This window comes from Meles meles, chromosome 1 (assembly GCF_922984935.1).
Source record: "Meles meles chromosome 1, mMelMel3.1 paternal haplotype, whole genome shotgun sequence".
Lineage (NCBI taxonomy): Eukaryota > Metazoa > Chordata > Mammalia > Carnivora > Mustelidae > Meles > Meles meles.
This window is the reverse complement of record NC_060066.1, coordinates 192,445,772-192,473,686: the sequence shown is the minus strand read 5'-3', so window position 1 is coordinate 192,473,686 and position 27,915 is coordinate 192,445,772. Positions and strand designations below refer to the sequence as shown.

The following is a 27,915-nucleotide window of genomic DNA, read 5'->3' as shown; positions in this document are numbered from 1 at the left end:
CGCGCCGCTCCCGCCGCCTGGCAGCTCCCCGCGGGCTCCGCTTCCGCCGCCCAAACTTTTCGCCGGCGCGTCTCCCCGCGGCGGCCGCCTGCCCGCGCGCCCGCGCCGCGCATGGGTGCCCGGCCGCAGGGGGCCTGACCCCCGCCGAGGTCCGCCCGCTGCGCCATGGCGGCCCGCGCGCCCCCCGCCGCACCTGCGGCCGAAGAGCCGGGGGGCCCGGGCGGCCCCCCGCGCAGGAAGAAGTCCCGCTCCGGCGCGTCCGGCCTCCGCCGCGCCTTCAGCTGGCTGCGGGGCAAGCGGCGCAAGAAGAAGGCGGCGGGGGCGGAGGGCGCCGAATCGGCGGCCCCCCGGGCCAAGAAGGCGGACGACAAGGCCAGGAGGGCCAAGGGTAAAGGCCGAGGTAAGGCGGCGGAGCACCTGGGCTGCGCGCCGGCGGCGCCGAGGGTGCGGCCGGGGTGGCTCCGCCGGGGGTCCGGGGAGTGTTGGAGGGATGAACCCCTCAGCACCGGTGCCGGGGAGCGGAGAGCCCGGGGCTCAGCTCGAGCACTCCCATTCTGTGCTTCCTCCTCGCATTTCCCAGACTCAGCCCGACCCCCATTCTAGGGGAAAGGGACCCCTGGCTGGGGCAGGAATCTGCGGGCTTGAGCAGGAAGTGCTGGCAGTCTCGCTCTTGGGACGGTGAGGCAATCCCCCTCCCCCAGGCTCACCCAGGTTCTGCCCTCTGCTGAGTCAGGGGGTCAGAGACTTGCTCTGGCCTGGGGCCCATGGGAGAGGCAAGTGGCCTTGCGTCTCTGGTGGGGATTCCTCCAGGTCCAGAAGGTCAACTGCGGTCTCACAGTGTTTCAGCCCCACAAAGGACCCAGCGTGGGGCACAGCTTGCTTTAGGCTCTTAAGGTGTTGCTGTTAGTTTTTCCCACCTGGCCCCCCTCACCACTCCCGGGGGGCCAAACTCAAACATCCACCTCCTGGGGTGGTGAGCTCACCGATGAGAACCACCATGCCCCCCCACCCCCATCACTCCTTCCCCAGTCTTGGTAGAAACAGGCCAGTGATCGAAGCTGGCTTACAGATGGGGGAAACCGAGGTTCAAATTAATGGAGAGGCTGTACCTGAGCTGCTGTGGGATGGGTACTTAAAATGCAACAGCCAGTTCCTTGCCTCTGGGCTCTCTTTGGCCTGATGGGTGGGCAGCCTAAGGGGTAGGGAAGGGGTGGCTGATTTGGTGCATCCCTGCTGGGGTCACTTTCCTTTTGGGCACTTGCTTGGTTCTTTGCTCATTTCCCCCTCTGTTTCTAACTCCCGTTTGGGGGGTAGGGCGTGAGTCTCTGCAAGAGGGTGGGGCTCCCTTGGGGCTTGTCCTGCTGAAGTCTACCTTTCCTCTGGCTTGGGCTGCAGTGCCTGAGGTGAGGAAATGGCGGTGTGTGGTGTGTGCCGGCCCATCCCATTCCATGTTTACCCTCCCAGTGTCCTTTAACCACCTCCTCTGCAGGAGAATTAGAAGGAACGGTGGAGGGGTCAGGAAGAGGGTGAAAAGCCTCTTGTGTGATTGCATCCGGCCCAGTCTTCCTTTTGGATGAGGGCCTTTGGCCCAGGCACGCAAAAAGTCAGGGTGCTGGGGCAGGGATGACTGGGCCAAGCCCTAAGGGAGAGTTTGGGTAAAGGGTGTTTCTCAGGGCTCTGCACTCCCAGCTCCATGCAGAGTCTTTCCTAAGGCTGTCCCACTGGGATTCAGTCAGAAGTCCTCCCCATCTCAAGAGGGCATGGGTCAGAATTGCAGCAGGATGGATTCTGGTTAGATGGGCAGGATTGGAGATAGAAGGCCGGTGGTGTACCCCGGGCAGTGGACCCTTTTCTCCTTGGAGACTAGCCTGGAGGCAGGGGCTGGAAAAGCTGACCCTGTATGTCCCTGCTTCAGCAGCCTGGGTTGGGGTCATTGGGTCAGTGGGTAGGCCTGCCCCTTGCGTCGTGTTAGATATCTGGTAGCACTGGGCTTTCTGGGCAGCAGGTGGCCCGATTTGAGCCCACGTGCCTAGGAACCACCTCCCTGCCCCTGGCTGTTGTTTCTCCCGGTCTGGGGGTGGCCCCAGGTCTGACTAGAGGAAGTCCTGCTCCCTTTTGCTCCAGCCTCCTATTATTCCAATTGTTTCCTTGTCGCTTGCCTGGCCCAACTTCTTTTCTGTTTATTAAGAGAAATAAATCCTATCTCTCTAATCTCCATTGGCACTGCTGGTCAGGAAGGGGAAACCCAAAGAAGGCTTAACTCTTTCTGGGGAAAATGTTCAGAATGGAGACTGGGGGAGATGGGAAGGAGGAATACACAAAGTTCCTGGGAGGTCGGGCGCCTTTGCTGCGAAGCTCCTCCATTCCAGTCTCTGAGACGCAGGTCGTGGCTCCCCTAATCCGACTTCTCTACAGTAAGTTGGGAAAGCTGCTCTTGGAGTAGAATTTTGAGCCCTTGTCTTCCAGGAGCGCCCTGCACAGACTTAAAAAGAAGCGAGAGGAAATCTGACAGTTACTGATGATTCCGAATGTGCCGGGAGTGGGAGCCCTGTATCCATTAGCTCACTCGAGCCCTTTTGCAGATGAAAAAATTGAGGTTCAGGGACAGTGAGTGCTTCTTTTGCCCAAACTGGGATTCGAACTCAAACCATCTTCCTCCAAAACCGGTCCCGTTTTCATGAAGAGGACATGCAGGTGGGACCCAGATCAGCAGGAAAGGTTGAAAGATCTTCTCATCCAACCCATTCTGCAGATGGCAGAAGGCCCAGAGAGAAGTGAGGGCAGCTGACAGAGTGGGAGGAGTAGGAGAGTCAGGCAAATAAGGGTTTACATCCTGGCTCAGTCACTAGCAAGTCCTGTGAGGTTGGGCAGCGGCCACTCTTTGGGCGCACTGATTCCATACTGTCTCAGGGAATGAGACCCTCTGGCTGGGCATTGCCTTGGTGGGTTCATGACTCCCAAGATTTCTGTTTCCTTAAGATTCTCACAAGAGCGGGGGCACCTGGGTGGCTCAGTGGGTTAAAGCCTCTGCCTTCGGCCCAGGTCATGGTCCCAGGGTCCTGGGATCGAGCCCCGCATCAGGCTCTCTGCTCAGCAGGGAGCCTGCTTCCCCTCCTCTCTCTGGCTGCCTCTCTGCCTACCTGTGATCTCTGTCTGTCAAATAAATAAATAAAATCTTAAAAAAAAAAAAATAAATTTATAAAAAAAAAAAAAAGATTCTCACAAGAGCGAATGTGGAAATTAGAGGAATGTGAAATCATCACGGAAATGAAGGGCTCGTTCTTATTGTCTCCTTCCCCTGAGCTCTATGGATCTAGTCTGGAGGGAATGGGCTCAGAGGCTGACGGGACAACTCTGCCGCCCCTCCCAGGTCCTGTGACGCCGGCAGATCGGGAGCCCCTCTAAGCCTCAATTTCCTGATCTGTAAAATAAATCCTGGCTTTACAGGGGGTGTCTCAGGGGTCAAATGAGATAACTGAGATGCAAGTGCTTTGTGAACTGTGGAGAATGGGTCTAGATGGGAGTAGGTTTCTGCTGCTGTGGTGCTGAGGACTTGGACATAGCTGCTCCGTGTTTGGAAATCCACTCTTGGCTATACCTCAGATACCCATGGCCGTGATGGTGATGATTGAGGGGGAGTAGCCACAGAAGGTGGGCTCTTACCCCTGTCCAACAGAAGACTCAGGCATGAGAAAAGGCAAACAAATAAGAATCCATATTTTCCAGAAATATCACCTGGCCTCCAGACAAGTATGTGGGGAGGAAGTGTTTCTGGGACAGACGCCAGGACTGGAGCCCAGTAGATAACTAGGGGAGGCTGCCTGCAGGTGGTGAGCAGAGTGTAGAAGGAGGGCAGGGTGCTGGGTAATTTGATTTATTTATTTATTAGAGACAGAGAGAGAGAGAGAGAGAGAGAGCGAGTGAGTGTGGAAGGGCAGAGGGAGAGGAGAGGGAGAATCCAAGCAGGCACTGCCCTGAGGAGGGAGCCGGAGGCGGGACTTGAACCCACAACCCCAAGATCATGACCCAAGTCAAATCAAGAGTCAGGTGCTCAACCGACTGAGCCACCCAGGTGCCCCGGGTGCTGGCTAATTGGAAGAAGTAACATGAAGGCTGCCATGTGTCAGACCCTGGCTGGCATTTTCATGAATGTTTTCCTTTGTCCTCACCACAACCTGGGAGGTGGGCAGTTATTACCATTTCTAGGTGAGAAAACAGGTTGAAAGTAAGTTGATCAGGGTCTCTTGGCTTCATTTGTTTGAAAAAGCGTGTTCTTTATTATGTCATGTCAGGCACCGTTCAGGGTAAGGTGAATACCCGGGACAGGACAGGCCAGGTCCCCACCCGCATGGCGATGTTCACGGCGTGGCTGTGACAGGGGGTATCAGTCTGCCTCCCAAGGCCACGCTTTTGAAACCAAACAGTATGAGGCTAGGTATGTTTCTGACTCTGGAGAGTGGGGACCAGTAACCACTGTAGGAGTGTGTAGCTCTCCCGAAGATTCCTCTTGGGCAGTGGGCAGTAGCTGGGGAGGAGGGGTGTCAGAGTGCCGGTGGCTTCAGGACTGAAAGAATTGAGGTCCAGCAAGTTTAACCTGAACAACTCTGGCTACTCACTCAGGAGGCACTGTCCTTGGTGTGGGGTTGTGGAGAGACTCCCAAGTTTGAGCTCTGCCCCACGGTGGGCCCACACGTGCCCTGTCTTGACAAAGATGGGGTTTCATGGCCTCTGGGAGCCTTTCTGGTTCTAGAATTCTGGATTGAGAATGGGCTGGGGTCATAAGGGTGGGAGCTGTGCTCGGGAAAGGAGAGTCTGCCTTTTGGCCGGTCAGGGACAAGACACTGGGCTGCAGGGGCCTAGATGTTACGGTAGGATGGGTGAAGAGAATCCGTGTGAATGCCATCTCCCTCTGCTGAGGAAGGGGCCTGTGTAGCTCTTTCATTTTATTTTATTTTTTTAAAAGATTTTATTTATTTGACAGAGAGAGCACAAACTGGGGGAGCGGCAGGGAGAGGAAGCAGGCTCCCGCTGAGCAGAGAGCCCCGAGGTGGGGCTCGATCCCAGGACCCTGAGATCATGACCTGAGCTGAAAGCAGCCAAGCTTAATGATTGAGCCACCCAGGCACCCAGCTCTTTTATTTTTAAATTTAATTTAAGATTTTATTTATTTATGTGAGACAGGGAGAGAGAACTAGCAGGGTGAGGGGCAGAGGGAGAAGCAGATTCCCCACTAAGCAGGGAGCCTGATGCAGGGCTTCATTCCAGGACCCTGAGATCATGACCCGAGCCGAAGGAAGGCTGGCAGACACGTAACCGACTGAGCCACCCAGGCGCCCCTCTTTAGCTCTTTTAAAACAAAGTGAGGACTCAAAGGCACTTTGGGTAATGGACACTTTGCCTGTCTAAGGGCAGGATAGTGTCTGCTTGCCTTTCTTCCTTCCTCTCCCTCCCTCCCTCCTTCCTTCCTTCCCTTCCTTCCTCTCCCTCCCTCCCTCCTTCCCTCCCTCCCTCCCTTCCTTCCTTCCTTCCTTTAGGGGGTAGAGGGGGTGCAGAGGGAGAGAGAGAGAGACTCCTAAGTAGCTTCCATCCCCTGTACAGAGCCCACGAAGGGCTCCATCTCAGGACCCTGAGATTGTGCCATGAGCTGAAATCAAGAGTCAGATGTTTAACGGGCTGCACCACCCAAGCGCCCCTCTGTTTGCTTTTCAGTAAATACTCCGTGTACTTCCACATTCCATGCCATTGCACGCACCATTTCCCTTACTTAGGGTGTGCTCCCTTCGCTTTTCTATCCACTGAACCCTTATTCATCTCTCAAGGCCTGGTGCCAGCGTCCGCATCTCTGGGAGAGCCCCCAGCGAAAGTACTCCCTCCACGCTAGAGCAGGATGCTTAAGGGATTTGAGATTGGATGGTCTGTTTTTCTGGCTACCTTCTTGGGTAGGGCATCTCAGTGTCCTTAGCGTGGGGCCTGGACCAGTGCAATTGGGGTAGGGCTCCCTCTGCTGTGGGATACATCCAGTGGGAGTGTGACTTCCACAGAGGAATTTGTGTCCAGCTCCTCCAGGCCCCTGTGAAGGGGTCGGGGAGAGGGAGCCTCACTAATGTATTTCAACATACTAGTAAGTATTTAATATTAGGTAATAAGTACCTACTATGTGCCAGACGTTGTCCTGGGGATGGATGAGAGCCAAGGTCCCAGTCCTCATGAACCTCACAATCTGGGGGAGGAGCCAGACATGGAACAGATAATTAAGGGTCAAGAAGTGTGACAAAGGAGGGAGCATAGTGATCCCAGGGGTGACATCAGGGATGGCTTCCCAGAGGAGGTGACACATGAACTAAAATGGAAGGGTGAGGGGAAGCTGGAGTTGAGGGATTGGCAGTGCTGGAGTCGGGCATGGCTGGCTGGGTTCTGTGGCTACAGGAATAGCCATACCTCACTGTTCTGAACAGCCTGAGGGCAGGAGGTGGGTTGATGGTCCTTCCCCCAGCCCCGACCCTGCCCAGCACGGGGCCTGGCGCAGAGTAGCTTTGGGTAATAGGTGGGTAATCCGACAGGGGCCCCGGAGCATGGGCATCTGCTCCTGGATGCTCAGATGGCCTGAGATGCCACAGGCTGCCTTCATGGTACATACGGATGGACAGCGGAGGCGCAGAGGACAAAGTGTCTTGCTCAAGGTCATACAGCCAGCCAGCATCAGAGGTGGAATAGGAGCCCTCACCTGCCAGGCTGACCTCAGCTTCCCTACTCCTTTGTTCAGACTTCCAATGGAAAATCCCATACCAGAGAGGTGCCTTTACTAGGAGGAGATGAGCAGAAACCGAGGCCAAGAAGGCCTCCATCCCCTCCCTCACCTCCAACACCTTCAGGGGCTCATTCCAACTGCTGCTCCCTCCCTCCTCGTGGAGGCTTCAAATCCCCACCCATGGCACACAGCCCAGCTTTCTGGAAATCCCCTTCAGGCTAGGATGAGCCCTTCCCCGCCCCCCGACCCCACCCCCAATTCTGTCCCTCTTCTGCCCCCGAAGCAGGGCTGCCAGCAAGGTTTGGTGAACTGGTGTGGCTCAATCCTGTGGCCAGAAAAATCTCCGCTCTTGTCAGAAGAGGGCAGAGGGAGTGCCTCCCCTTACCCAGCTGGCCCCAACCCTCAATGCTGTCTCAGCTGCTCCTGGGCTGTCACATGCTGATGAAAACTAATGAGAGGAGGCATTGTATATTGTTTGGGCCATGGTGAAGGTGCTGGGGTGGGGAGAGCAGGTATCCACACCTTCACCTTCTGTCCGCATGTCTGCAGACCCGGCAGACCCCATGGCCACCTCCAGCCCCTTGGCTGACTTGGGGGAGAAGTAGGTGGCAGCAGCTTCCTGGGGCGGGAGCGGGAAATCATTGTCCCACTCTCCTACTGTTACACTCCACTGTCTCTCTGGTTTTGTGTCTCCTGCCTTCCGGGGCTGGTTCATCAAAGATTGTCAGCTCCACTCACAGGGTGCCCAGCCCTGTGATTGTCACGGAGGGGGATGAGCACAGCTCAGCTTGCAAAGGGTTTAAGCCCCAAATCTTCTGGCAAAGTGCATAATTCCCAGGAGGCTGCTGCAGGTCGGGCCTCCTGTCTGCTCAGGACAGCCCTCTCCTCCAAGCTTCCGGGCTGGGCCAGGTCTTCACCACCATCCAAGAAAGTCACCAGGCACTCAAGTCCAGTGTTGTGGTTTCCAGGAGTTCTAGTCTTCCATAGCAGCTCCCTTCTTCCCATGGTCCTACCCCGGGCTCTCTCACGCTCTTGGCTGGGGTCAGCACTCTTCCTCTAGGATCCTGAAGTCCACACAGCCTCTGTAGTGAAAGAACGTGAGAGAGACTGGGACTCTCCTGCCCGAGCCTCTTCACCTCTCCCAGAACGTAACCAACATCACCACCACCTCTGTCAGCAGGCGAGCCCCACTGTCTCTGCTTCCACCAGCATCTATGCAAGACCACAGTGTGCCTGCTGTGTGCCCCACACTGTGCTGTGCTTGCGCTTACTAAGCGGAGGGAGGCGATCACCGTTTTGAACTGGTTTTCTGGTTGGAAAGGGAGAGACCAAAAGGTATTGCTGTCTTGAGACAGGTGTTGGGATGGGGTTACACAGGGTGGCGGGGGGGGGGGGCTGGGGTGTGATCGGTTCTATCAGAGGGTGGCACTAGTGCCAGTGGGAGCACAGAGGGCTGAGCTGAGGGAGGAGGCATGCAAGGAAGACTTCCTGGAGGAACAGACTGTCGAGCAGTGTATTGAGGAGGTGGAATCTTCCAGGCAAAGGTGGAGGAGGAAGAAGCATGTGGGAAGGCCTGGAGGTGTGTAGTGGGAGGGTGGGGTGGTGGCAAGAAGCAGGGGTGTGGTGGGAGATGAGGTTGAACTGGGGGCAGGGCAGTTGCTGCAAGGCCTTTTGCAAAGGCCGAGGCACCCACTACCCTCCAGACATCCCTTGAAGCTCTTTGCATACCTGCCCAACTCATGCCAAGAGCTCTGGATGTTATCCTCGAGTGTGCTTTCTGCTCCTCCATACCACCTTTCCCGTTTATGGGCCCCCTCTGTAAACTAAGGGAATTGGGCTAGCAGATACTCCAAGGTCTTTCCAGCTTTGATGCTAGGTGTCTATGCACCGTTTGGTACATGGTTTATGTTTGACAAGTGTTTCCGGACCCGTACGGATGAATAAAATATATTCCCTCAGGGACTGCATTGTTGTTAACCTCAAACTTAGCAAGGCATGGGCTGCAGGGAGGGTGGGGACCAGCTTTGACTCCCCCATTTTGCAGGTAGTGATGGGGTGCCCTGGAGCCACTGGGCACAAGAGGCAGCACAGTGTAGTGGAGGGGCTGGGCCAGGTGGCAGAAAGGATGAACAGTACGGGGTTTAGAACTGAGGGCTCTAGACTCCCAGCCCAGCCATGTCTCGGCTACACCACCCTGCCCCTCGTTGGAGACAGGGCAGAGCAATGGTAAAGGAGAGTCACTTCCCAGGCTGCTGGGCTCTGGCTGGGCACAAGGGCACTTGTGAGGACACAGAAGTGAGAACAGCCTGGCAGCCTGGAAGGTTTCTGGAAGAGGTAAAGCCTGGCCTAGGTTTGAAAAACGAAAGACTTATACCCGGGGAGATTAGTGAGGGGCACACAGACGTGGGTGGCTTCACATACGTTTACCTACACACTCCATTACTTAACACTCGCAGACAGAGTGTGACAGAGCCAGTCACAATTACACAGGCAGATAGGCAAGAGCACACAGCCAGACATTTGAAAACAGACTCCCTGTGGATACAGGCACACAGTCACACACACAGATGATCATCACACAGAGAGAGCCAAGCGTTCAGGGTCACAGATACATATACACAGGTATGCAACTACACAGCCACATTCAAGCACACAATTACCAAGCCCCAGTTACCGGCACAGGCACAGATAAACTGGAAGGGTAGTAGCATGGGCAGGGAGTATTGGAGTCAGCCTGGGTCTGAGTCCTAGTTCTGCAGCTTACTGCTCTTTGACTTTGGGCGAGTCAGCTGACTTCATGGAACCTCAATTTCCCCATCTGTAAAATGGGGATGATAAAAGTATCTACCTTATAGGATTGTTTTGTGGTATAAAAGTAGTCATCCCAACACCTGACACATAGTGCTATATAAAAGGGCGCTGTTATTTTGAACATGATTACCACAGAAGTACAGTCAGATCGATACATTTGTACACAACAGGCACAGAGACAGGAGATACACACAGACGCGTGACACTCACGGGGTGGGGGCTGGTGGGCCCTAGCAGCAGCGGGGCTCCAGATTCCGCCTGTCGGGGGCCCTGCTCCGACTTCTCCGGGCTCCACTGCAGTCCTCAGAGAGCCGGCCCCTGGGCTGGGAGAGCGGGCCACCCGCCTGCCCCACCTGGACACACTGGCCTTTTCCGAGCGCTCTGGGTGGAGCCGCTCAGCTGGTCTCCCAGGTCCTGGGAGGGGCGGAGCCTACGGGACGCGCGCCAGGCCCCGCCCCTCCGCCGTCCCCGCCCCCGGCCCGGCCATTGGCCGCAGAGCCCGGAGGCGTGGCTGCGCTGGGGCTGGGGGCGCCTGCGGTGGCCGCCCGCGCGTCTCTCTGCCTCCCTCCCGGGGCTGCGGGCCCGGCGGCCGGGCTGGTTGGGCTGCGCTAGGGTTTCCGCGCCGGCTCCCGCGCCCGCCATGGGCAACTCACACCACAAGAGGAAGGCCCCCAGCGGCCCCCGGGCTCGCAGCTTCTGGCGGTTCGGGCGGTCGGCGAAGCGGCCGGCAGGTAGGGGCCGGGGGTGGGGGCGGGGCAGGCTGGGAGGAGGGTCTCCCTGCCGCAGCCGCCGCCACCGCTGCTGCCCCCTCCCGGGTGGGCACCCGGAAGGTGGGTGTGAGTGCGGGGGGCCGGGAATCCCCCGCACAGACCCCACCCCTCACATGCGCAAGAAAGCACACGTACATACGAATACCCACGGGCGAGCACGCGTACATGTTCACAATTTTCACAGCCGCACACAACACCCACTCAAATGCACGGACATGCAGGCAGAATCACATACACATTCACACCCACCGCATCGCTGTAGGACGCACAGAACCCGAGACACAGGTACATATCCCAGGTATACGGTTCATACTACCACGCGAATTATACCCCTCGCGCAGATTCACACAATCGCACACACACACCAGTCATGTAAGTACAGTTGCCCAGCGGCTTAGGCACACACATGTACACACGGGTTCAGAACTGCACAGGCAGCGAGACTCCCACAGTCAGGCTCAAAGGCAGACCCTAAGGCGCTTGTACACATACACACACTCAACACTTGTTAGCCCCCAACAGGCTGAAAGTTTGCAGGAGGGAGGGGAGACAAAGGTGCAGGGGAGAAGCAAGAAAACAGGGGCTAGAGACTTCGGGCCGCCTCCATCTGGCGTGATCAGGAGTCGGACTGGTTCTCTGCGCTCCCTCCCCGCCCCCACCTGCGTTGCCGCTGCCTCTCGTCCCCCTTCCCCCCACCCGCGGTCCCCGTGGTCGCTGCCGCATGTCCCCCCTTTCAGTGCAGCCACCGAGCTGGAACGCAGCCCTTTCCGGCGTGCTGCGGGATCCCTCCGCGGGTCACATTCCTGCCTCCAAGTGGGGGGTGGGTGGAGGGGGAGAATGGAGAAAAGGCCTCCAAACCTAGCGCTGGGAAATAGGATTCCTGGTTTTCCCCAGCAGGTGCGACGGTTCAGGGTATCCCCCAGAGCCCCAAGGGGTGCTGGAGGAGGGGCTGTGGAGGTGGCTAGTTCCATTACTTTGTGAATCCAGAGATGGGGTGGGGGCATGGGGATAGATCTGCCTCTTCCCCTGAGGAAGATAAGGGGTTCCCAACAGAGGCGGGTGTTCATTCTAGTCTTTGGGAGTGAAAGAATTCTGGAGAAAGTGGGGTGGGGTTGTTTTCTGCTGTGGTGAGGGAATCCACCCGTGTCTTCCTAGGGTGGCCCACATTTCTAGAGGTTCTGAAATGAGCCCGATGATCTCATCCCTCCACACAGGGGGTGACAGGAAGAACCTGGGCTGGGAATTAGGGGGTCCCAGTTTTCTGTGTGGCTCCGGTATGGGCTCTGGTGACCTTGAGCAAATTGCTTTCACTTCTCTGGACCTTCTGGCTTCCACAGAGGGGCCTGTCAATGGATTTAGGGGGGGTGTAACTTAGGTGACTTCTGGGACCCTTACAGTTCTGTCTAGCCATGTTGTGGATAAAGAGACTGAGGTCTGGAGAAGGTGGGCTTGTGCAAGGTCATTTGCCAGTAGCAGTCTGAAGAATAATCATCATAATCAAAGTAACAGCAGGAAAGGGTTAATTAAGTTCTGGTAGGCTCTCTGAGGGTTCCTCAGAAGGTGGATTGATGAGAGACTCCAGAACCTTCAGTAGTCTCCCTGTCCTGGCAATCCTGAAATCCTGAATGTGTTACCACCTGTCACTTCTAGGATTCGGCACCGAGGGGTGGGGCTGGGGTTCCGCCTGCTCTCCTGTGGTCACTCTAATCTGATGGTTTCCTGAGAACCAACTGTGGGTCCGGACTTGTGACCATTTGTGGTGGCAGAGAGAGAGATGAAGAGGCCTGTGTTTACAGTCTTTCCAACTAGCCCTTGTGCTCTTAGTTCCTGCGGAACTCAGGGACTAACCAGGCTTTAAGGTGGTCCTAAAAAACCAGAAGCAATGTCAAGGCAGTATAGAAGTAAGTGTAGGGGCTGGGGAATATCAAAAGGCTTTTGGGTTGGCGTCAGTTCTAGAAGACTGGGGAGATGGTCTTAATTTGGTCTGTGAAGTAACTATAGGGTTGGAATGAGTCCTGAATTATCAATTAAATGAGATGACCATGATGCCCTTCAGCTCTGGGGAATTGGTATTGGTCATGAGCAAAGGCATAGAGTTGAACCCAAGAGTGGGGGCTGGAGAGAAATGTAGTTGAGGCACCTTTCTTTTCTTGGGAAGAGAAGGAGTTCCATTGTGAGTGCAAGCTTCCATCCCTTTGGTCTTACTTGTGCCGAGGCTTCCCCAGCCTGGGCCTCTGCTGTCGCATGCCCAGGTATGGGACTGGGGTTTGAGTACTTATCCATTTGATTCATCTGTGAGAAGATGAAGGAAAGAATGCAAGGCCAGCAGAGAGGGCTGGAGTCTATAGGCCATCGGGAGCCAGTGAAGGTGTTTGAGCGAGGGAGGAGCCTACGAAAGTGGTGTGTTGGGAAGATGGCGCCAGAGCAGGGGCAGGTGCAGGCAGGACAGGTTGGGGGTGGAGTGGTGAGAGTGGAAGCTCCAGAGAGCAGTCTGCAGGCTATTGCAGTAATCCAGGGGAGAGGTGGTGGGGTGAGGGCTGGAGACAGGGTGGGGGCTGTGGGAGAGAGGAGTGGCAGCTGGAGAGACACTGTGGAGGAGGTGGCAAAAGTGATAGGACCTGGGATTAATCAGGAATAAGGCCCAGAGAGGGCTGTAAAGGCTCTGTGCTTGAGGCTGCTTGGTTGGGGGACGGTGACAGGGATAATAACTCAGAGCTAAAAATAAGGGCCTAGGCTGACCCTTTACATTGGTTAATCCATTCGTCCCCCAACAGTCTTCCAAGCTAGAAGCCATTATGGTCCCCATTTTACAGATGAGAAACCTGGAGCTTAGAGAAGTGAAGACACTTGCCCAAGGCCACTCAGCAAGGAGGTAGCTGAACCGAGATTCAAACCAAGCCTGTCAGATTCAGAAGCCTGTGCCCTTAATCAGTGTAGCAATAGATGGGTTTCTTACGATTGAGGGGCCTGCAGATCCTCTGGGCAGAGAAAGCCTGAGGTCCAGGGTTTTGGAGTCCTTAGGGAGCACAAGTGAAGGAAGTGCTGTGGGAGAGGTGCAGGGGTTGAGGATGAGGCATTGAGGCCCCCTAAGGGCTTGGAGAGGGAGCAGGTGGGAAACCGAGATTTAAGGACCGCTTGGTCCATTGGATCAGTGCCCTTGGATGAAAGGGAAGGGTAAGGGGGGACAGGGAGAGGCGTTCTCACTGCAGGAAAGATCTTGTAACCTGCTGGGATTGTTTGGCCTTGGATCTCAGGAATCTAACCCCACCCTCCCCTCCCCAGGCCCCCAGGTCCTGGGCAGTTTGGGGCGTTTGTGGAAGATGTGAATTGGGAGCCCAGGGAACGTCCCCCAGCACACCACCCTCTTTTTCCATTGTTCTGTGAGGTTTATACACATGCCCCCCCCCCCCCCCCCCGCCCTTACCCCTGTGGTCCCCCTTGCAGATGAGGTGATTGAGGGAATGGACTGAGTCACTGGTGGAGTCAGACCACCTGGAATTCTTTTCTTCCCTCCCCCCTGCCTCTGTACCTGGAGTGCCAGGGGCCTTTGGAAGGTCCCAAAGCTGGGAAAAATCCTGCTTCTCTTACCCCTCCATCCCCCCACCCCAGCGTCTCCCTTTCTCCTCCACTTTCCTAGAGGAGACTTGTGACCAACTATATGTCTGGACTTGATTGTGGAAACCCTGGGCTTCCAGACAAGGGGCTGGCCCAGCCCTCTCTGGTCTGAGGGATCTGAGATAAGGTGAACTTCCTTGCTGCCCCAGGCCCTGACCCAAAGTGGGGGACCCCTCCCCTCCTAGGGACAGAGCCCTGTATGCTGAGGGACCTTTAGAGATCAGCTCTCCAACCCTCCCATCTCACAGATGAAGACACTGAGGCTTGGGAAAGGGCACGGCCTGGCTCCGCATCGTGCTGCAGCTGAGGGGCAGGGAGATCTCAAATCTGACTCCTAGGGCTATGGGGTCTCTGGTCTGGCCCTGCAGTTCTGGCCCAGGTGAACAGAAGGGTTACACCTGGGTCACTGACGAGCTGATAGGGAGCGCTTGTTAAGTGTCCCTTATCAGAGCTTATCTTGATAATGGTCCTTAATGCCACTTGGGATTTGAAGAGAGCTCCGGAAGCAGGTGCAGCAGAGGCCTCTGGAGGCATGGCAGCCTGTCGGAGCTGGGCTCACACACCTTGACTCTGTCAGTCACTGGCTGTGTGACCCTAGGTTAGTCACTCACCCTGAGTGAGTGCCTCTGGATGGCGAGGGGGATTTCGTGATACCATGTGTGTCTCAATTAGTTGGCCCTCGATAAATGTGAGTTTGTTACTGTGTAGTGAGTGGAAAGGCAGAGGGGCCTGAGCGCAACCTTCACCCATTCCTCCACCCTGGGGAGGCGGAGGCTGCCTCTGAGCACAACACTTTGTGTTTGCCCTTGGTTGTGTGCCTTTGGCTTTCCCAGGCACCCGGTGAGTTGGGTGTGAGTCCTGCCGCTGAGACCCAAAGAGGCTGATTCATTTGTGCAAGGCCTCTCTAATCCAGACCTCCTGACTCCCAGGCCTTTTCTCTCTTCACTGCATTGTGGCTGCCTCTCAAGCCATCTGTAAAATAGGGATAATCGTGCCTTGAAAGAACAAAGGAAAGGGCTCTTGGAAAGTCAGACTCGCACCCCAGCTGAAAGAGATTATGTCATTGTCAGGAGCAGATACTGACCCGGAAACTTGTTATGACCTTTATTAATATTATTGTAGCTAATTCCTCCCCGCATTGCTGCTGGTTCCCCCAGGCGCCCGAGGGGTGGGATCCTCCTCTCCTTGTCAGGGCCACTCCCTGCCCCCCCATATTTACCTTAGAACCGGCCTGTCAGCTCTGCAGCTCTGCTGTAGGGCAGGGCTTCCCACTGAGGGAAGAAGGAGGGGGATTTCCCTTCTGTAGAGGTGGGGTGTAGAGGTTCCCCTCTTTGGGCAGGAACTCGGGTTGCAGCCCTCCTGATCCCGTAACTTCCTCAGACTTAGGACCATAAAAGCATTGGAGTGAGACCCAAGTTCGACTGTGGGCGCAGCCACTTCCTGTTTTGGTGACCTTGAGCAAGTCACTTTCCCTGGAGCCTCCTTGTACTCATTAAAAAGGGAAGTCATACTTGGCTTTCAGGTTTCTTGTTGGATGTTCTGGGAGACTAAAGGGAAAGAAACCTTCACCTGAAGGTTTTTGTGATGTTCATGTCCCTTTGTCTTGTCTCTAAGAGAATAAAGTTTCCATGTGTTCTGGGTCCGCTCCTATTGGAAGGCCCTAGTTTGTTCACTAGAACAGAGGGTTTGAGACTTAGTATGTCTGAACACTCTGAATCCTGGCTCCCAGGCTGGCCTGCCATCCACTGTGGTGGTGGGGGAGCAGGGTCAGTCCCCAGCCCAGGCCCCGGGCCGGAGGGTTCCAGCTCCTGAGCAAGGCCACCTGGGCTGCTTTGCCCTCCCCCCTCATTCCTCTCCCCTGAGTCAGGCCCGCCTGGCTGTGGGCGCGCCACCACCCCCGCCCCTTGCTCTGGAATGGGGCAGGTTGAGGCCTCACCCCGTGGAGGATGTTGCCAAGACAGTGTGTACGCATGCGCACAAATGTGCACTTGGCCTTGGGGGCTGGGGGCTCCCTCCGCCTTTCCTCCCTGTCCCTGGGGCTCAGGAAAGCCCCAGAGTGGTGGGTACATGCACCTGCCTTTGTGTACACACAGCCACCTGGCTGGGCCCTGTGTGAGTCTGTAGTCCTGGGTTCGGGTGGCCTGGGTATGCTTTGTGGATGTGGTCCTGAGAGCACGCACCTGTGGGTGGGTGGCGGGGCGAGTGGGACATTTTGGAGGTCCCTGAGCCCAGAACCTCTGCTGGTGGACTAGATCGGAGTTCCTGAACTTGGCCGGTGTGCTTCCTGGTGTGCCCTTCATGTGAGGGGCGTGGCCAAGAGCAAGGTGTCTTCTCTGATCCCGGAAGCTTCCTTCCTCAGGCAGGTGGGGGAGGAGGGGAGGCGGAGGCTGGTGGTAAGCTTCAGCCATAGGCTGTACCTCTGGACTGTTCCAGGGCAGAAGGTCCTGGACAAGGACTCTAAGTGTGGCCTTGGGCGAGGTCCTTCCACTCTCTTAGCCCATTTCTTTGTGGGGAGCCTGCCTGCTGCCTGAGATTCAGGTTGCTGAGCCCCTCCCTAAGCAAGTTGCAGGTGTATGGACCTGAGCCTTGGGTGACTCTGAGAGACCTCAGGGTCTGTCTGGCCAAGCTGTGTGTGGGGGGGGTGGGGAGCTGTTGCTGGAGCAACCAGATGTTATCAAGTGTGAGAACCTTGGATCCTCTGGGAATTTGCAGCTGTGGCCCTGACTGCCAGCTGGGGACCTGGGACCTTGAGCTGCTGTTCCCATATGCCCTGAGTGGAGCTCAGCCCTGAGTTCCCCTGGTTAGGGGGAAGCTGAGGATGACTGTGCCCTGCGTGGTTAAAGGTGTCCGTTTTGGAGCCAGCCGGAGCTTGGGAAGTCACCAAGTTCTCCAAGCCGCACCAGTCCAGGATCAGTTATGGGAGAGTATGTTCGGGAACCTGCCTCGAATGGCTGTTGTAAGATCTCTGAGGGCAGAGACTGTTTGCCTTCCCCCAGCCCCTGGCATTAATCACCCTGCAAGTGTGGGGCTACTGCTCTTTGTGTCTGAGCAGGACTAATAAGGGGCAGATGGGTCTGGCCTAAGAGAGGATCTAGGGGAGGATGTGGCCAAGAAATCTCGAATTTGTGGGGATGATAGGGTCCCCCTTCAGAGGGGATATCAGGTTTGTAGCTGGACCAGAAGACAACATAGTTTTTGGGTTCAAGTTATCCTCAGGGCAAATGCCACCTTGCCCTTCCCAGCTTGCCCTTTCTGGCCTCCATTTCCTCATCTGTCAAATGGGGATAAAAGTGCCTACTTCTTAGAATTGTTGTTTGGATTTCAGTGATTTGTGGCCTTACAGACTATCCAGCTGCACAGAAGTTTGTTCTCCAGAGAGCGAGGGCTCAGCCTCTGCTTGAGTGGTCTCTGAGGGGTGGGGCAGCAAATGGGGAAGGGGCAGCAGAGGGGTCTCCTTTGCGGTGGGGGAGCCACTCAGGGAGAAAGGTGCTGTGAGAGCGTGGTGTCCTGAGGTGAGTTTGGGGACAGCGCTTTACAGACTGTCTCTTCCACAGCCTCAGCTCCTCTTTCTAGAGTTGCCCAAAGGGATCTCAGCACTGTCATTACCCAGAGTAACCTTCCACGCTGACCTCCGGGGCCCTACCTGACCTGGCTCCTGCCATCCTCTCCCTTGCTCACTGTATTTCTGCCCCTCTGGCCACCGTTTTCTGTTCTGAGACACCTCCCCCCACCCCACTGCTGCCTCGAGGCCTTTCCACTTGCTGCTGTCTCTCTCCAGAAGGTTCTGCGCCCAGCACTTGCCCTGGCTGGGTCCTTCGTCTTCTGCAGGCCTTGGTTCCAATGGCCTTTCCTTAGACTTTCCTTCATGCCCCCGAGACGCACCCCCTTCCCTATCATAGCTTCTCAGTCTTTTTTTTTTTTTTTTAAAGATTTATTTATTTGACAGAGAGAAATCACAAGAGAGGCAGGCAGAGAGAGAGGAAGGGAAGCAGGCTCTCCGCTGATAGCTCCTCAGTCTTAACTAATCTAACATTGCGCTGTTGGATGTATTTGTCAAATGTTTATTGAACTCACGGAATAACAGGCCCTGATGTAGGTGTTCAGGTGAACAAGATCAAGTTCTCCATTTGCTATAGCCCCCAACTAGCTTAATAAATACTTGCTGATTGAATGAATGGGTGCAACAGTCTTACATGGAGTTCATTCGTTTTGTTTCCATATGAAGTCATGACTTGTGTGTGATGGAGCTGAATTTGAACTTGGAGCTGACTTCCCTCCAGTTACCTCCTCCTACCCCTCATTATTACTTCCTTTACCAATGACCGGGTTGTTTTTGTTTCGTTTTGTTTTGTTTTGGCTAATTCTGTTCTCTTTCTGCCTGGTGATCCAACAGTCACCAAGTCACAGAGTGGGGCCAGTGGGAAGGATCCTGGGCTGGAGGAACTGGAGGAATACCATGAAGCCTGGCTCTGCTGTGTGACCTTGGAGAGTTCACAGTGCTACTCTGGGCAGCTTCCCACATGACCAAAGTGGGAAGAAAGTCCTTTGGAAGGCATGGGTCGGAACATACACATGAGGAGTTGTTCCCACCAAGCCACAGTGTTTCTACTCTGGACGTCTCCCTGGCCTCCCCGTGTCCCTGTGTCCTGGGCTGGCTCCCACCCCTCCAGGGGGCTTTGCCAAAGAACTTGCCATCACAGGCAGTTCTGGGCTTCTGCCAGGCTGTTCCACCTCTGAGTTCCTTCCCCAGGGAATGACCCTCACCAGCCAGGAGGACTTGGGGTTGGGCATCATGCCAAGTGTAGTCTAGTGGTGCTTCCACTAGCCATCTGGCATTTGGGACCCCTGCCATGGCTTTGACTCCTGACTGTTTAGAAAAGAGCTTGGGGACGGCCTGCCCCCAGGGACTGAGTAGCTTCAGCCCTGCTAGTCACTCTCCACCAGAGCCAAGCATCCGCAGACTCTGGGCCTCAGTTTCCCCGTCAGAATCTGGGATGGTACCTACCTCTGCGCTCTGCTTGAGGGGCGGGGTCGGTGGGTGGGCGGGGTCGGTGGCGCAGGTGGGCGGAGGACCAGGAGAGCAGCCCCTCCCCCTCCCCTGCCTGGAGTCCGCTCTTCAGCTGGGCAGGCGACTCACACCACTCGGTGCTGGGTTATGGTGAAGGCGGTGCCTGGCGTTCTGGAGAGGTCGGAATAGGGGACGGCCCTAGTGGCACCCGCAGTTATGGTGGTGTTCCTGGGCCGCCGCCTCCCGGTGCTCCTCGGGCTCTTTAAGAAGAAGGGTGAGTGGGTGTGGCTGGGGAGGGGGAGAGGAGGGACCCCGACACCTCCATTTACCAGACCTTTCTGTAAAAAGGGGGATCAAGGCCGGGGAAGGGTAATGGGTGGGGGATGGGGAGCAGTAATGAGGCCAGACTGCCCTGCCCTCCAATGTGCCTTTGTCCAGCGGCTTTTCCGCTGCCTTTGTCTGGTCCCTGCTTGCTTGGGTTTGGGAAGATGGATCCAGGTGTCTCTGACCTTGAAGCCTGCAGCCCTTGGGCAAGACTGCTTCCTCCAGGGGTACCCCCACTGTAGTGGGTGCATCCTAATGTTTCAGTTCTGAGAGGCAGAGCACCCCCTGGGACCCCAGCCCAGTCAGATGTGTGGGAGGATGGGATGTGGGAAGCAGAGTAGAGAGGAAAGTAGTGCCGCTGGAATTTGGGGCATGATCTTCAAAATGCTGTTTAGAGGCGGAGGGCTGGGTGGTGGAGAAGTTTTTTTTGAGGGGGGGTATCTTCCTGCTTTCTGCTTCTAGGAACTGGGCTTTCAGGCCTGGATAAGACACGGGCACCAGAATTTATTGGACTTTTGCGAGGAAGAGAGAGGGACCTCACTTCGAGTGTGATTCAGGAGTCCTCTCTGGGAATCTGGAGCTTAGTCCTGGCACTGACCTTAATTTGCCGGATGACCTTAGGCAAGGCCTTTCCTTTTCAGTCCTGTTTCCCCAACTTGTAAAATTCAGGGATTAGTCGAGACTCAGTGGTTGGGTTGTCAGGAGACCTAGGAGTGCTGACCTTGGAGGGTTCCCCACAGGTTCCCTGGGCAGGAACTAGCTGTTGAAGAATGGGCTGAGGGGGTAGGAACGGGCAGGTGTCGGAGCTGAAGACCCTGATCGTGGGGTGTGGCCCTTTAAAGGGGTTGTTTCGTTCCTGCCCCTCTACAAGGTGCTGCCAAGGTCACATGATCCTCCCCGTGCTTTTGCTTATGTTGTGGGTTCCATTTAAAGGGGGGCTGGGGCTGCAGAGTGCTGACACAGCCCCCCATTCCCAGGATTAGATGACCAGCTTCCCCATGGGTGGGGCCTGTAATAGGATCCTTTGTAATGGATCCTTGGCTCCTCAGCACCAGGGGCGGGGCCTCCAGGAGGCAGGGAATGCCTGGGGCTGTACTCCCAAGAGATCCTGGGGCTGCCTTGTCTGGGGGTCCAGGGCCCCTGGGGCCGCCTTCTCCCCTCCCCGTCCTTCCACTAAGGGACAGCCACATGGGTGAGTAGGGGACACAGAGGCCATGTCTCTGGCTTATCCCTCCTCCCAGGACTTCCTGGGAATTCTGGTTAGGTTAGGACTGCTGTTAGCCCACAGCCCTTCCTAGTGTCCCACAGAGTCTTAGACCTGGGCCAGCGGTGTGTTTTAAAGGGGTGGTTTGTTTTCCGTAAAGTGGAGCTTGGGCTGTGGAGACAACAGAAAATGTATTCGCTGTGGGCTGTGCATATATCGGGGTGCTTTGTGTCGGGCCCTGAGTGGTGTGTGGATACAGTTGTATGTGTATTTGGGTACTGTTTGTATGTGTGCAGAATGCGGACTGTGGCTGTTGTGTGTATATGTGGGGGCCCCCGTGTTTGATACTGGTTTCCGATGTGTTTATGCTTGGGTGCTATTTGTTAGTGTATATCCTGAAGCCTGTGGTAATTCTGTGTTTGTGCGGTGGGCTTGGGTGCCCTGGGTCCTCAGACACAAGCACACTTGGGAAGAGTTTGTAATGAACATGGGGGCTGTGTGTATTGCGTGTATAGCTCAGAAGTGTGAATTGTGGTATGGTTGGGGAAGTAGGCACTGTGGGTACTTCTGGGGGCTGTGTGTGGTCTTGGGACTCTGGGTGCTGTTGTGGGGCCCGTACATCCCCAGGACCCAGTCGCTCTCAAGCCTCACTTCTCTTCCTCCTCCATCCCACTAGGATCTGCCAAGGCGGAGAGTGACAAACGTCTAAGTGGCGGGCCTGGCCAGGGGCCGGGCTCTGTAGTGGAGGAGCACCAGGACAATGTCTTCTTCCCCAGCGGGCGGCCGCCTCACCTGGAAGAGCTGCACACTCAGGCCCAGGAGGGGCTCCGTTCTCTGCAGCAGCAAGGTAACCTTCCCCCTCCACGACCACTCTCTGGCTCCCAAGGTCAGGGGCCTAGCCCAACACACCTCTCTGGTGTCTTCCAGAAAAACAGAAACTGAATAAGGGCGGCTGGGACCATGGAGACACCCAGAGCATCCAGGTGAGCCCGGCCCCCAGCTCAGTCCTGACTCTGCTCTTCCCTCCCTGCTTCATCTCTGGCAAGTCTGGCTTTGAGCGCTTCTGGATCTTAGTTTCCTTGTATTGTGAAGGGGTAGACGAGATGACCCCTAAGGGCTAGTCCAGCTGGTGTCTGCTTAGTGCTGGGTGAAGCCGGGGAAAATCAGAGTTCAGAGCTCCAAAGGGGAGCCCTTAAGAGGCAACAGCAGGAGACCCACATAGGCTTCTGGGGTGGTCTGAGGCCAGGGCCTCATCTCCTTCTTCCCCCAACAGTCTTCCCGGATGGGGCCGGACGAAGATAGCATCTCCTTCTGCAGCCAGACCACATCCTACACGGCTGAGAGCTCCACGGCAGAGGACGCTCTCTCCATCCGCTCGGAGATGATCCAGCGCAAAGGTGTCTGCCCGCCAGTCAGGATTCTCGGACGGGGCCGAGGGGTGTTGGGCACTGTCTGGGGTCCTGGCCCCTGTAGCTTTCCCCTTCCGCCTCCTCGAGCACCCCTCAAGGCTCTGTGAGTCAGTGAACTCAGGAAACACAGTATCCTGTGTTTCTTGGAGACTCATGATGTACACAGACTGCAAAGCAAGACACTCAGGAGTCAGGAAACCTGGGTTTGAGCCGGTGTTGCTTTTTCCAGCTGGGTGACCTTGGACCAACTCTACCACTCCGATCTTCATTTGATGTTCTATAAAACGAGGATCAGAGTATTTCCGTTGTTGGAGTGAATGCCAAGTGTTTAGCATGCTGACTAACACATAATAATCGTTCGCTAAATGGAAATTATCCTCGGCCTCGAAAGCCTTCCAGAAGTCGTACAGAGAAGAAGTGTGTAGCTTTGTTTAACCTCGCTTTGCCCACGCCTACTTGATTATGGAAATCTGTTTTTGCAGAGCTCTTACTTCTTATTCTGCGAAAGCAGGCGCTCTGCAGAATGTGCCCTGAGACCTGCTCTAACGGTTTCTCTCTCCTGGACTGGCCCCTAGGCTCTACCTTCCGACCCCATGACTCATTTTCCAAATCCTCTGGGAAGTCGGGGCGGCGGCGCCGCGAGAGGCGGAGCACGGTGCTGGGACTGCCGCAGCACGTGCAGAAGGAACTCGGTGAGCCCCCAGGCAGGAGCGCGGTGGTGGGGATGGGGGGAGCTCCGGCGGTACCCTCTGCTGACTCCCGTGTCCTCCCTGTCCCTCGTAGGCCTGCGGCACGAGCGTGAGGCACCAGGTACCCCTCGGCCTCCTGGTCCTCGGGATGTGGTGCGCATCCCCACAGTGGACGGCCGCCCTGCGGGCCCGGCCTCAGGGACTGGGGCCCGGGTGTCTCTGCAGGCGTTGGAGGCACAGGCCGAGGCTGGTGCCGAGGCGGAGGCCATGCTGCAGCGCCACATTGACCGCATCTACCGGGATGACACCCTTGTTGGGCGGTCCACGGGGCCCCGGCCCCCACCGGTGACCCGGCCCATGTCTCTAGCGGTGCCCGGACTGACTGGAGGGGCAGGGCCGCCGGAGCCCCTGAGCCCAGCCATGTCCATCTCGCCCCAGGCCACCTACTTGTCGAAACTGATTCCGCATGCTGTCCTGCCACCCACCGTGGATGTGGTGGCCCTGGGCCGCTGCAGCCTGCGTACGCTGAGCCGCTGCAGCCTGCTGTCCGCCAGCCCGGCCTCTGTGCGCTCGCTGGGCCGCTTCTCCACCTCCAGTCCGCGGCCCCGCAGCCGCCACCCGTCCTCCTCCAGTGACACCTGGAGCCACTCTCAATCCTCTGAGACCATCGTGTCTGATGGCTCCACCCTGTCCTCGAAGGGTGGCTCTGAGGGTCTTCCAGAGGGCTCTGTGGCTAGCAGTGGTGTGGCGCCCCCTCCCCAGGGGGGCAGCGGGCGGGGCTCTCCCAGCGGGGGCAGCACAGCCGAGGCCTCGGACACCGCCAGCATTCGCAGCAGTGGGCAGTTGTCTGGCCGGAGTGTGTCCCTGCGTAAGCTGAAGCGGCCCCCCCCACCTCCCCGCCGGACTTACTCGCTCCATCAGCGGGGTTCAGCAGCCCCCGATGGGCCCTTGGGGTTGCCGCCCAAGCCTGAGCGGAAGCAGCAGCAGCCACAGCTGCCCCGGCCGCCCACCACTGGTGGGTCAGAAGTGATGGGGGCAGCCCCCTGTCCCTCCAACTCAGCAGGCGTCTGGGTGCCCGGGTTGTCTCCGGGCGGCTCCCGGCGTCCCCCGTGCTCTCCAGAACGGACGCTCTCACCCTCCAGTGGGTACTCGAGCCAAAGTGGTACCCCTACCCTCCCTCCGAAGGGTCTCGCAGGGGCCCCTGCTTCCCCAGGCAAGGCCCAACCCCCTAAACCAGAGCGTGTCACTTCCCTTCGGTCTCCTGGGGCCTCTGTCTCCTCCTCTCTGACATCTCTATGTTCCTCGTCCTCTGACCCGGCCCCCTCAGACCGTTCTGGTACACAGGTATCGACCATCCTGGGGGATAGGTTTGCCATACCTCCTCACCCCAAGGTGCCTGCCCCCTTTTCCCCACCCCCTTCCAAGTCCAAGAGTCCTAACCTAGCGGCCCCTGCTCCGGTTACTCCTGCTGTGGTCCCTGGACCCGTCTCTGCCACTGATGTGGGTCCCGAGCCTCTGCCAGCACCACAGACATCCCTGATGCCACCACAGGAGTCTCCTGTTGCCTCCAAAGACAAGTCACCTCCACCGTCCCCGCCCCCATCCTACCATCCTCCCCCCCCACCCACTAAGAAGCCAGAGGTGGTTGAGGCCCCATCTGCCCCAGAGATTGCAGAGGAGCCCCTCCAAGACCCCAGCTGGCCCCCACCCCCGCCTCCTGCACCCGAGGAGCAGGACCTGTCCATGGCGGACTTCCCTCCGCCTGAGGAGGCCTTCTTCCCTGTGGCTGGCTCTGAGCCAGCAGGCCCTTCAGGCCCCGCAGAGCCCTTCGGATCCCCGGCTGCTTCATCCTTCTCGGTTACTGTCTCTTCCCAGAGCCAGCTCCTCGGTTCCCCAGAGCCACCACCTCCAGCTCCGCCAGCCCCACCCCCTCCTGGTTCTGTCCCAGGGCTTGTGGCCAAAGTCCCTCGGAAGGAACCAGCGGGCTGCAGCAAAGGCAGTGCAGCTCCCCGGGAGGATGCCAGTGTGCCCCTGGTCACCCCCTCGCTCCTGCAGATGGTGCGGCTGCGCTCTGTGGGCGCTCCTGTGGGAGCGGCAACCCCGGCAGCCGGGCCTTCTGCCCCCCAGAAGCCGCTACGAAGGGCCCTGTCGGGGCGAGCCAGCCCGGCGCCTGCCCCCTCCTCAGGGCTCCATGCTGCTGTCCGACTCAAGGCCTCCAGTCTGGCAGCCAGCGGGGACCCTGGGAGTGCCCAGCCGAATGGACCACCTGAGGCAGAGCCACGGTCTCCCCAGTCCCCTGCCTCTATGGCCAGCTTCATCTTCTCCAAGGGCACCAAGAAGCTGCAGCTGGAGCGGCCCGTGTCGCCCGAGGCCCGGGCTGACCTCCAGCGGAACCTGGTGGCTGAACTTAGGAACATCTCAGAGCAGCGGTCACCCCAAGCCCCAAAGAAGCCACCTAAAGCTCCCCCACCTGTGGCCCGCAAGCCCTCTGTGGGGGTGCCACCATCCACCTCCCCTACCTTTGCTCGGGCCGAGTCTCTTCCTGGCCCTCCCACCAATGCGATCCTTCATGCTGAGGACAGGACTAAGGGGGAGCTGGCAGAGAATGGAAGTGTCATGCAGCTGGTGGGGCCTGAGGAACAGAAGCTGGCCCCGCCTGGCTCAGGTACAGTGGACTGTGTGTGTGTGGGGGGCAGGGGGGGTCCCCATCACTGGTGATGGCAAAGAGGTGCCTCAAGTCCCACTACTAGGGATTTGTCACTGGATCTTTCAGATTTTTCTGGTGTCTGGGAATAGTAGGCTGTCACCCCTGATCAATGGAGGGGGAGAGGAGGTGCCGTGGGCCATCCAGAACCGAGCTGGAAGGCTTCTGGCTGAGTGTCCCTTCCTTTTCTCACTGCAGACCCACAGAAAGAGCTGGTCTGACCACCGGGTACCTCGCTGGCACTGCTGACCCATCCCAGGAATACAATCTCAGGGACCTGAGCAGCTCCAAGGAGGAGAGGATACGGCAGACACTTAACCTAGTAGAGAGGATGCCTGCAGCCTTAACCTTCACAGCCTTTGATATTTATGCAAGCCTGGTGTTGATCCCTTCCTCCAAGTCATCCGGCTCATGCCTTTTCCCCCTGAATGGATTCCCTTCTGGCCGCTGCTGCTTGTCTTGGCCTTAGCCTCATCTTGAAGGAGGTAGCTGGTGGGAGCGGGTGGCTGCGCCCCCTGCTGGCCATGAGGCCACACAGTTGGGAGCAGAGCACCTCACTTGAGTATCTTTCCTTTTTTCTCCCCCGTGTCCACCCCCATGTCCAAATTATGCACATACTGTAGTCCAGAATCAAAGCACTTTTGAAAAGCAGCTGCATGTCCATCTTCCAGGGCCCAAGAAGCCACATTCCAAGGGCCTGTTTACATGGCAGCAGCATCAGTCCCTGGTAGCCCACCCATAGCCAGGACCAATCTGTCCCCCTCCCTCCGATCCAGTGTGCCCATTTCTTAGTTCTTGGAGGTGGGCGAGTCATCGTATCCCCACAGGCTTCTCCAGGCTGGAGGCAGGAGCGGGGCTGTGGAATTCCAAAGCACAAAAGGTGCAGCAGGGGTTAGCCCTCCTGTGCCTCAACTTACCACCAACCACCCTCCTTGCCTTCCAGTTCTGCCAGGTGCTCCATGCAGGGGACAAGAAGTGGGAGACTGCCAGGGCCCGAATGAGGGTAGGGAAGAAGAGCCAGCAGGGAGGTCCACAGGCCCTCTGTCTTCAGAGTGGGAGAACAGAATCGGGAGACATCTTGGGCATTTGGTAATAACAAGCACCCGCCCCTTGTTTCACGCAGTCAGGTTGGGGTGCGCAGGCACAACACTTCCCAGGCAATGTGACAAAGCTGTGTCCTTTCCAGGTGGGCAGGAAGTCCCGAGGAGGTGGGTGGAGGGGTGTGGCCGGGGCGGGGGGGGGGGGGGGGGGGGGGAGTACTTGTTTGAGCCCAGACCTGGCCCTACAGATGATACTCTGGGACCTTTCTGTTTACTCGGCACGCATTCTCTCTAGCTGCCTTTCAACACAGGTGGTTTTGCTGGGGGGAGCTGACACTGAATGACAAGGCTGGGAAGCCAAAGGTGCATTCTATTCCAGACTCTTCCCTAGTCAATGAAGGGGATGGGGGTTCAGTGCTCCTAGGGAGCAGGCTGGGTGATTGCCCCCTAGCCGTCAGCCTCTGCTACTGATCTCTCCTCTAGGAAGTTTAATGATCTATTTCCGGCCTGTGCCACCTCTCTAGGTAAGCTTCCCCGCTGGCGCCGGCCCCTCCCCCCAGCCCCGGGGCCACCCCTTCTGTCCTGATCCTTTTTCCTCAACAGTGACTTGGGCTTGAGCCTGGCAAGGAACCTCACTTTTAGCTGCTGCTCTGGAGAGACTGAACTCCTCCAGAACAAGAGCTGGGAGCACAGGGGATGCGGTATTAAGAGCCCAGGTTCCTCTGGCTCTCCCTCACTGCTGTTGTCTCCCTGTAGCTGTCAGCCAAGGTTGTTCCCTCGCCTTGGGTGAGGGAGAGCAACTGCTGGGTACCTGTTGCATCTGCCAACTGAGCTGGGGAACGAGGATAGTCCCTACGCACTGCTCCGCTCTAGTTCCTGACCCAACCCCCTGGGAAACCAAGACCCAGCCAAAGCCTCTATGAGAGCAGGCCCTGGCGGCAGCCCTGGAGCTGCTGGAGGTGGGAGGGATCCCAGCTTCTGTGTTTTCTTGACCCGCCCCCCCTCTCAATGTTACTTGAGCTCCTTATCCTCAGCTAGAATCTTCTGAGCTTGTTTCCCCACTGGGTGGGACAGCACAAAGCAGAAGGGAGGATCTAGAAGAGGCAACCTTCTTTGTCCTCTGGGGTAAATGAGCTTGACCTAGTGCAAATGGAGAGACCAAAAGCCTCTGATTTTTAATTTCCATAAAATGTTAGAGAGAGAAGTATATATATATTTCTTTAAATTTTTGAGTCTTTGATATGTCTATACCAACAACCCATTCCCTCTCCCCTGAAGCCTGAGTGAGACACATGAAAAAGCTCTGTGTGTTTCATTCAAAGGTGTTAATTAAATGATTAAAACTTGGCTGTGGTTCGCTGCTTCTTAAGAGGGGAGGGACAGGGGTGGGGGTCAGGGTCTGGGCCAGGGCCATTATTAGGAGAGAAAACGTGCTTTCTGCCTCCTGTAAGCACTGGACCCCACAGTGGGCCTCTTCTGCTTTTTTTTGCTTGACCCTTAACGCAGGCTCCACACCCAGGGCGGAACCTGATGCAGGGCTTGATCTCACAACACTGAGATCCTGACCTGAGTGGAAATCAAATCTAGCGCTCA

The 27,915-nt window shown here is 57.0% G+C and overlaps 1 protein-coding gene across 3 annotated transcripts; it reads left to right on the top strand.

Moving 5' to 3' along the window:
- Window positions 1-69: 69 nt before the first annotated feature.
- Window positions 70-27,669, top strand: KIAA1522 (KIAA1522 ortholog). Of its 3 annotated transcripts, XM_046022525.1 has the most exons (8): window positions 70-400; window positions 604-678; window positions 21,157-21,327; window positions 21,408-21,463; window positions 21,754-21,877; window positions 22,465-22,581; window positions 22,673-25,243; window positions 25,481-27,669. In XM_046022525.1, exons 1-8 carry the CDS (start codon window positions 166-168, stop codon window positions 25,501-25,503), a joined length of 3,372 nt encoding a protein of 1,123 aa, XP_045878481.1. In that variant the 5' UTR covers window positions 70-165; the 3' UTR covers window positions 25,504-27,669. The 3 variants fall into 3 exon arrangements, with proteins under 3 accessions (XP_045878481.1, XP_045878463.1, XP_045878472.1); XM_046022507.1 differs by lacking the exon at window positions 604-678; XM_046022516.1 differs by lacking the exons at window positions 70-400; window positions 604-678 and adding an exon at window positions 10,159-10,290.
- Window positions 27,670-27,915: the final 246 nt, after the last annotated feature.

What these genes read in the sequence shown, in the direction of transcription:
- KIAA1522 (XM_046022525.1), top strand. Translation starts at nt 166, where the DNA reads ATGGCGGCCCGCGCGCCCCCCGCCGCACCTGCGGCCGAAGAGCCGGGG. An exon ending in GCAGTCTCGCTCTTGGGACG is followed by an intron (nt 679 to 21,156) that starts GTGAGGCAATCC and finishes CCATCCCACTAG; the next exon opens with GATCTGCCAAGGCGGAGAGT. An exon ending in GCACGTGCAGAAGGAACTCG is followed by an intron (nt 22,582 to 22,672) that starts GTGAGCCCCCAG and finishes TGTCCCTCGTAG; the next exon opens with GCCTGCGGCACGAGCGTGAG.